Source organism: Chaetodon trifascialis, chromosome 8 (genome assembly GCF_039877785.1).
Source record: "Chaetodon trifascialis isolate fChaTrf1 chromosome 8, fChaTrf1.hap1, whole genome shotgun sequence".
Taxonomy (NCBI): domain Eukaryota; kingdom Metazoa; phylum Chordata; class Actinopteri; order Chaetodontiformes; family Chaetodontidae; genus Chaetodon; species Chaetodon trifascialis.
Genome location: NC_092063.1, coordinates 29,857,980 through 29,867,821, shown reverse-complemented (window position 1 = coordinate 29,867,821; position 9,842 = coordinate 29,857,980). Strand labels below are relative to the sequence as shown.

The following is a 9,842-nucleotide window of genomic DNA, read 5'->3' as shown; positions in this document are numbered from 1 at the left end:
GGGATTCCCATGTGGATGGTGTTGATTGGCCAGGCCATTTAACTTTTATTCGCCTAATCAGTAGATGTGTTTGAGTTGCTTTCACCTCTGGTGTTTACCAGTAGTGAAGCCCGGTACAGGACAAAGCAAGTACAGAAGTAGTTACTGGGATGTAACTCCAGTTACATGTGTAGCCCTCTAACTGGATGCCCAGCTGACCCTTGTTATCTGTTGCTGAGCTCAAAAGGGAGGCAAGCCGCATATGTGTCACTGTTTTAAGGTTTGTATCTACCACCTGATTGGGCAGAGACTGCAAAGATCTGTCTCAGTGTGCTGTCGTGGAGCCTCAAAGGGTAAACCAATACCAAGCCCATAAGAAAGATAAGTACATGATCATGGAACTGGGGCTGCATCTCTCCAGTACTCACTGATGTGTGGAGGAGAGAGAGTAAACTGTATCCAGCATGCTCTTGCTTTATGGTGCCGGTAAACAGAGTCAGAAATACCCTATGAGAATCAAAGTGTGCATCCAAAACAGATGAAGAACAGATCCTGCATGGGATCAGTTTGCAAACCCATATTTGCGCTATATCCACAAAGCTCAGTGCCAGTACCATGATCTGTAAATAATTTCTGGATCCATCCCATTAAAATACAGCTTAATTCATAATCAAATAAATTTGGAGCTATTATTGGGCAGTACTGGCAAAATCTGTGTGTGGATACTGTAGCTGTGCACAATGAGCAGAGGAAAAAAATAAAACAAAAATCAATACATACAAAAATATGCAGTATTACGTGCAAATTCCAGAGGCAGAATCACCCTCTATGTGAATTATGTTCCCCTGCTTTTTCACTTGCTCAGAACAAATCACTGGCAGTCGCACGCTCAGACCTCTCCAAAATTAAGCACAGCTAGCATTGTGTGGTTAAACTTCCATATTTATTCACTTCTTCCAACATGGCATGTATCTCACTTTAAATCTTTTCTCACTAGCAAATCTCCAAATGCCATTTGAATTTGTTGGTTTAATGATATACAGAATCACAAACAAAATATAATTAGATTAATTTGCCAGTATTACAATTGCAATTAGTCATTTGGCAGATGCTTTTATCCAAAGCAATGAACATATGAATTCACACACCAACGGCACAGCATCGGGGGCAGTTTTGGAGTTCAGTATCTTGCTCAAGGATACTTCAGCACGTAGACTGCCGAGGCCAGAGATTGAACCACCGACCTCCTGATAACTGACATTTTTGCTTTTCTTTCTTAACTGCTATTTACCTGTTAACAATTCAATATGCATGTAAAATTCATAGTAAACATTTTGATTGAAAAAAAATTTTTTGCGATCAAATTTTTATTAAAGTTTGACTAAAAATCAAAAAGAAGAATGCCAAGACTTTTAGGGATTTGATATTACAGCACACAATCTCAGTTTTCACAGTAGGCATATAGTGGGCCCAAGACAGAGGAATGTGTCATGGAATTCCACAGAACACAACAATAGTATCATTATTAATTATAAAATTAAAAAAAAGAAAAAAGAAAAAGAATAATTGCTCAAAGAGACAATGGTGAGGAAAAAAGAAATAGTTAACTTGAAAAACAAAAATAAAGTGCATACACAGAGAGCAAATATACACACACATAGACAGACATAGACACACACACCCAAGACACACATAAAAACACACAAAACAGAGGAGACTTGACATCCAGGGACGAAGGAATGAGAGAGCTGGTGATAAAAAATAAAAAAATAAAATCTTACAGCATATCTTTCAGAGAATCGGCAGTACTACAGCAGGCATTTGTAATACCGCCCCAATCTGGGCGAGGCGTGGCTCAAAGTAGGCTCACTGCTTCTCCAGTACGAATTCCATGAATCCTACAATGAATAGATGAGTAAAGCGATGTATTGAAACGCCATCTGGCCACACACTTAGATAGTCGGCCCAGAGTTGCAGAGCAGAAAACACCTTTATGGTCTGACAGAGCTATCGGAAGTAGAATTGCTGTATTAATAAAATGAAAAAGCTGGGGGGAAGCAAAAACAAAGTCTATTCTAGAAAAAGACTTATGTCTACCAGAGAAAAAAGTAAAGTCTTTGATAGAGGGCTTGATTAATCATCATATGTCTATAAGTGCCAAATTGCTGGCCCAGGATTTTAGAGCACCTGTGGCCAGGCCCCGCTCCCCCGCGGATGTTGCATTTGACCTATCAAAATCTGGATCCCACACTGCGTTGATATCAGCACCCACAATAAAAGAATAGTCTGTTAGTTCTAACATTTTAGTTGTAAGTAAATTGTAGAAGTTGTCGTCAAAAACATTAGGAGCTTATGCTGCAATGAGAGCTTTTCCTAGCATTAAATTCTGTATTAGCAATCACAATTCTACCCATGTCATCTGGCCAAGGTGTCAGTGCTTTAATTGGAAGACTGCGTCTCACTACCATGGCCACACCTTTAGTTTATGTGTCTGCAGAGGAGAAAGCTATAGTGTGGAAAAATTTAATAGCAAGAAGACCAGCGTCTGCTTTTGGCAAATGCGTCTCCTGCAACAACACAATGTCAACATCTTTTCTTTTCCAGCAAACTAAGAGTACTAGTGTGTTTGTGAGGAGCATTCAATCCACCACAGTTCTAAACTAAAATCTTATGTTCACCCATAATCTAACAAAATTGTTCCAAGTGTATTCACACAAAAACATATTACCATAGCCCTCTGTTTGGGTAAACTCCAGTACAAGTGCACCCGAAGTAAAGTCCCTCATTACACAACACACATAAAACACAAACACAACACATAAAACAGGTGAAAAAGGAGAAAAAAAGGACATTAACATATAAACGAATTGAAAACAGTAAATTAGGTCTGTGGTCATCAATGGATATGGGGCAGCTAGGGAAAAAAGGGCCAGCCCAGCGCTGTACCAGTAATCTTAATCTTCCATCCATCCATGGAGCCTATCCCAGCTGTCAACAGGCGAGAGGCAGGGTACACCCTGAACCAGTCACCAGTCGATCGCAGGGCAACACAGACAACAGACAACCATTCACACTCACACCTAAGGACAATTTTACAGTCACCAATTAACCTAATGAGCATGTTTTTGGTCTGTGGGAGGAAGCCGGAGTGCCCGGAGAGAACCCACACATGCATGGGAAGAACATGCAAACTTCACACAGAAAGGCCCTGCCTGACCCGGGGATTGAACTGGCGACCTTCCTGCTGTGAGGCACGCGCACTACCCGCTGTCCCACCGTGCTGCCCATAACGTTAATCTGAGCTAGAATAATCTGGTTCAATAGTAATGGGGTTAACAACTAACACGTATGTTTAACTGTACAATTTTTCATAACCTGGATGGATATCACAATGCCCACAAGAACATAAAACAATCAGTCTCTCATAATCTCAATCTGGAGGCCACCAAGAGCAGGGAACCATTTGGGCAGAGAGTGTGCGAGGAACTTAATGGCACTGGAGCCTTCAAGCCCCTCTTTTAGGCCAGTGATGCGGATGTTGTACCATCTGTTCCTATCTTCCATGTCAGCTAGCTTGCACTCCACAGCATGTAGAACTTGACCATGGCTGTCCAGTGTACTAGTGTTGCTTTCGACCGCAGTTTTCTCATCTACTCTGGACTTAATGACGCCGAGACCCAACATCAGTGTTGCTAGCCCCCCTGGATGGCACCTAGCTTCTCATCATTGTCTTTCCCCACCTGTTGAATCTGGGCGAGGCGCAGCTCAAAGTAGGCTCGCTGCTTCTCCAGTACGGAGTCAGCAATGGTGTCAATATCCTGCCGGCTGCTTTTGGCTTTCATAGACATCGTTATTGGCCATCTTTTAACAACAAATAATCACCATTGTGTAAACCGGTAGCACAAGAAAAACAACAATTTGGCAAGGCTGGGCCGGAAGCTGAAAGCCTAGACTGCCATCTTGTCCAGCTGATCACCTGACTCTCCTTGATTGAGAAACTAATGTTCAGAATGAAAGAAAAACACAAATCCCTCACCTTCCACCTAATAGCAGTACCTTAACCATAAAATAACACTACCCAAGGCAAATGTTAGAGTTTGTATAGTTTTTAGGACCCAAAATATCAAGCTCAGACAGGCAGGACAGGAGTCGAAGCAAGGTTAACAGTTTTAATTTGACAATTAGAGACTGTGTAATTATAGATGTGTTGAAGAAGACAGAAAGGGGGAGCGACAGACAGGAGACAAAAGGGAAGACAAAACACAGGAGCACAAAAGGGAAAACAAGGGGAGGAGACTGTAGATCTCCCCAGAAAAAGTCTCATAAACATTAATCATTTGTATACATGTCATTTACAATGGGAAACAGTTACAGAAGGCAAATTTATCAAACAGCTCTTGCTGCAAAAATGCCATTTTTTTTAAAGAATTTAATGCTTTTGAGTGAAAACAGTTTTTTTCCACTGATTATTAGACTTAATGTGTAAGCTGTTTGTCTTTCATTTTTTTCCTTCAGCCAACAGTGCAATATGTTTTCACAAATTCTCATGCCTGCCACAATTCCACAGACGTCTACCCATGCACCCAGTATGTGAATTTAGATCTTCCACTATTTTAACTAGCATGGTCTTGTGCATGTGCGCATGTTCATCTTTTCATTCATGCAGACAAACAGCAAAGCACATCAGGCCTTCACATACTTAACTCACCCATAAATGATTTAGTGTTAGTGTCTGTTGCTGTCTGCATTATTTAGGTATAGCATAAGGACCATGAAACGCAGCTGTGATTACGATACAAGCCATAATGCACATGGCAGTTAGAATGGTTAACAAAAGTCTTAGAATCGTCCGGAGCACTGACTGGCCCATTCAGATCAGCTGAGGAACAGGTGGTATTTATAATCATGGCTCAATCACACTCTCGTTTGATTGTAACACCTTATTGTGCTTTGTCATCAACTTCTAGATGCCAAAACCTGGGGGCGGTGGAGGGGTGCCACCTGGAAGTCGAGACAGTGGCGGTATATGTCGAAGTGGTAGCATCAGCAGTGGAACTGGTGGGTCTGGAGGCAAGATACTGTCCCTGTCATCCATGAGTGAGAGTGTGCACAGTGGTCTGAGCTGTTTCTTGTCAGACCAAGCACTGGAGCAGCATGACAGGCAGCAGCGCAGCAGCCAACTGGCAGAGTATCAGCGCCTGAGAGAGGTTCGTGCAGCTGCTCAGCACAAAAATCTGGAGGATTTCCTCAGGGTGAACCATGTTTCACTCAGAGACAGCATATCGTATGCCACTGGCATGATTTACAGGTAAGATGAAGCGATACAACACAGTTATAGCCTTGAGCCAAGATGTGAAAGCATGAAAGCGGCAAACCAACAAATTACAAGAATAATAATTTTTATTTACCCTGCTAAATAAAATTTACCCTGCTAACAGCTAAATAGATAAAACAATTGAGTACCTGTCTGAAATCCCTTTATCAGTCACATTTTGCACACAACATGCGAAGTTAGGAGGGGAAACTGCACACACCATGCATATGTGAAATTTATTCTCCGGCGCCGGGGGGACCAGTTCCTTTTGTCACCATTGGTCAGGTGGTGATCTTCTTGCATGTTTTTAGTGGGGGTACATTTTATGGAGGACACCCCAGGTGAGCACAGGGAAAACATCCAAACTCCACACAGAAAGGCTCCCTTTTTCCTCGAGCAGCAGGCACTGAAGGCATGGTGGAGGACATGCCACCAGTGCCCACAGTGGGATTCGAACCGGGACCTTCTAGCTGTGAGGCGACAGTGTTACCACCTGTGCCACCACTTGTACAGTCCTGGGGTGAAATGCACAAAACTCTGTATGTAGGTCTAGAAATCTTAGTACACGAAAAACAAGAAACATGTTGTGACGTGAGATCAAAGACGCGGGACCCAGATGCGGAGTGACCAAGAGTTAAACAGTTTATTTCACAGTCAGTAATAACAAAAAACTCTCAGTGGCCGAAATCCGTTGCTCTACTGAGGAGACAGTCTCAGCTGGAGGGAAAACTCAACAGCTCTGTGAAAAAACACAAATCTCCATTAACGGGAAAAGCACACAGGCTGACAAAAACAAAAACGTACTGGAGAATCGCTCGACAGCACGACTGGAACGAAAAGTCACTGTTAAGGGAAAAAGGCACTGAGGCAGTCAAAAGCAAACGTACTGGAGAAACTTGACAGCACAGCTGGAAATGAAAAATCACCGTCAAACTCAGAAATCTCGAGGATAACTCAGAACATACACAACAGCGGGAGACGCATGGCAGGGACCAGAGACTATCACCTGTGGCAACACACTGGGATGAACCGTAATCTTCTGGCACCAGAGAGTGAGAGGAGCGTGCTTAAGAGAGGGCTGTTCAGCCTCAGGTGAGATCAGCCCCGCCCCTGCCATGCGCCAGCCCTGGAGAGACACAAAAGCAGAATCAGAGCAGATACCAGAAGCCAGGCCATAACACATGTAGTCTGTCAGATTTCTCAAACCCATCTATGTCTATATTCACTTATTTCGTACATCTCAATCATTCTGAAATTGTGTGCACATACACAAGCTTTCTGAGCATGGCCACAATTTATTATAAATGACTTCAAAGATTCCTAAAATTGCCTGGTTTGTATACAAAGGGCCAGCATTTAGTTTAGATTAGTTTTAAGGAGAAATGGTGGAAGCATCTAAGAAGCAGTTGAAGTGCAATTTTACTTGAAACAGTAGTTGAACAAATTGGCAGAAGAAAACTTATTAGCTTAAAACTTGTTAGCTTATGCTCTTCCATTACCAACAAAATGAAACAAGTTAAATCTCTCTACCATCTCCCTTTTCAAAACCCAATGTAGTACTCTTTAACGGGGCATGCACAGCTTTGCATGGCATTATAGTTTCTTGTGCACTCTGAATATTTATAAATTGTTTACGTAGCTATGACTTCAGTGGTTACCCAATATAATCTGAGAATTAAAATGTCTGCATTTAACAGTTTACATTGTGTGAAACAGAAAGAGCATAATGATCAAAAGGTCAGTAAATCACATCATCCAACAGCACTGCTCCAAATTGAAGTCTCCTTCCCACACAGCTTTGAAACCGTGTAAATGAATTGTGCCTTGACCCAGGACATTTAGCACCCATATTTGTTAGGATCATGTGGGCATCAGAAATGAATGATAAAAGTTCCAATGTCCAATGTGAAATTCATCCTGCAAAAGGTGCCCTTATTGCAATGAGCGTACAGTCGGTTGCTCAGATTGCATTAGGGAAACTGGACAACACTTGTATTTTGATGTTGACCTGGTCAGCTGGTGTGTAAGGGTGCCTGATATATCTATTACTCACAGAAAGAATGCCATCCCATACCATGGGCATGACCTGGCTCAGGACAGACTGAGATATCACTGATCTGTCTGCAAACTCCCTCTGAAACGTCCCCGTCACCAAAAACCTGCTTGTTGTTAATTGCTTGTAAATGGATAGGGATGACATGGTTTCTCCAAGAGTACCTTTCCACATAAAAATGGCACATTAGCCAGTCATTATCATGGGCCAGAAAATCAGTACAGTCTCTCAATACTCATTCTCCCCAAAATTGCACTTTAGCAATATCTTCCAGTAATGCCAAAGCAGCCATTGTGTCATTTAGCACAGCCACTACACATAGCTACAGCCTTTACATAGTGGCATTTTGACAACCAGTTAATTGGTCACACCTGAAGGTGTAGGTTAATCTCACTCCCTAATAAGATAATATTCTTATCCTATTTATGCAAGGATTGTATATTTATAAAAAGATTGTTAGTATATGTGACGGAGCGAGGCGGGGGGGGGGTCAAAAGGACCTTTAAATGTTGTCAGCAATGCCACCCTGGGAATTTCACCCAGGAAATTATTTTTCCCCAAATATAAGGCACACAGGTTCGTTCACTCAAGACGGCATGAGATGTGGTTCCCAATTTTAAAATGAACATTTATTAGACAATTAATTTTAAAAGCAATAAAGGAACACACCATTCACACAGGATGGGGGAAGGGAAATAATCTAATCAGGGCTGGGGCCTAGTGGATGGAAAGGGGAGTAGTGTTGGGGAGGAATCCACAAATGAAAGAAAAGGGAGTCAACTCAAATCACCGGACAAACGTGCCAGACACACTCAGTGAGAAAACCCACTCCCAGGACACAGAAGACAGGTGGGACGCCACCACCAACACCTCCACCACTGGCCTCCAGCAACTGAAAAGGGGGAGGAAAATTAAGGATTTAGTGGGGTTGCACCCAAACGAATCACAAAAATAAATCAAACTGTAACAAAATATAATTAATGGGCAAATCACAAGTTCAAAATTAACAAAATATTCCAATTAATAAATGCCCAAACTAAATAATGCAATCAATGTAATTAAACAAAGGTTAAAGAAACAAAACAATTACTAAATTAAATATAGAAAATCTTTCAAATCAACCTAACAAATGATTAACAATACACAAAATCAGGATCAAACAAAAATATGCAACATAAGCCTATACAGATAACCCGGGAAAATTAATGTAACCCGCACTGTCGCGCTCTCATTCAGTCAGTTAAGAGGAACCAAACCCTGGTTAAAAGTTAGTGCTCTGGCCAGCGGCATTCCAGGCAAGCAGCTGGCAACAAGTATCTGTGCACACGCCGTTGCGACACGTGCGCAAGGCCGTGCCGAGAGAATCTGCAGCGGCTTCTGTAATGTGACTGAGGCAGCGGCGGAAGCGCCGTGGAGACAAGCGGCCGCGGAGACAAACGGCAGCAGAGACAAACAGCCGTGGACACAGAGCAGCAGTAGAGACAAAACACCCATAGACAAAGCAGCAATGGAGAAAAGTGTCAGGCTTGGCAGAGACAAGTAACACTGTAGTTCAGTGATCAGTTTGGAAGGATGGTCTCTCAATGGAACACAGATCCTGCCTGTGTGCTGAACAAAACATCAAATAATCACAGGCAAACAAAGATCCAGGAAGTGCAGGGTAAGACTTGTGGCTGGAGATCAAAGGCTGAGATATTTACCAGGGAACAGGAGAACAGACGTGGTCAAAGGCAGGCAGATTCTGCAACGTGAGATCAGTCCAATAGTAATTGCTGGAGAGTCTTGCAAGGAAACAAAGAACAGTCTAGCCCAGAGTTATTGTGGGAGAGCAGCTCAAATACTAGACTGAATGGGAATGAATCTCAGGTGTGTGATCAGATGAGTGGGCAGGTGGGTGTGGCTGGCAGGAAAGTGAGACTGGAAAAGTACTCACTGAGCAGGTGAACAGATGACAAATGGAAGAAGAAGATAAGAGACCCAATATGCTGTGACAGAAAATAGCACAAACACAACATATCAAATGTTGCAACTGAGATTTTTTTTCTTTATTTATTTTTATAAATTACATCCTTATTTAACATTTGAAGCCAGCAACACATTTCATAAAAGTTGGGACAGGGTCATGTTTACCACTCTGTTGCATCACCTGTTCTTTTAACAATGGGAACTAAGGAGAACTACAGTATTTAGAACCACTTTAGAACCACTCTTCGGGGCCATACCCCTCCTAATACACCAGATACTGGAAACCCCGACCCGACGCCGAACACCCACCAGGCCACAAACTGTGAAGGTGGGGCTGCCATCGATGATCTGTGGGGGTGTAGGGGGGTCAGCAGGAGGGCAGAGATCACTGGTGGACAATAGTTTTAACTGGGAGACGTGAAAGGTAGGATGCACCCTCATAGATGTTGGCAGTCTAAGAGTCACTGCTCTAGGATTAACAATCTTGTCAATGACAAAAGGCCCAATAATCTAGGTGCAAGTTCGCGAGAC

At 42.6% G+C, this 9,842-nt stretch overlaps 1 protein-coding gene across 2 annotated transcripts in view; it reads left to right on the top strand.

The window, feature by feature from the left end:
• Positions 1 to 4,946: 4,946 nt before the first annotated feature.
• Positions 4,947 to 9,842, top strand: part of LOC139334832 (voltage-gated potassium channel subunit beta-2-like) — a 175,270-nt gene continuing 170,374 nt past the window's right edge. Inside the window, exon 1 of one of the 2 annotated variants that reach the window (XM_070968028.1) lies at positions 4,947 to 5,287. In XM_070968028.1, coding sequence (XP_070824129.1) covers positions 4,947 to 5,287 — 341 coding nt within the window. The remainder of the gene's footprint in view (positions 5,288 to 9,842) is intronic. The other variant, XM_070968029.1, reaches the window with a different exon arrangement.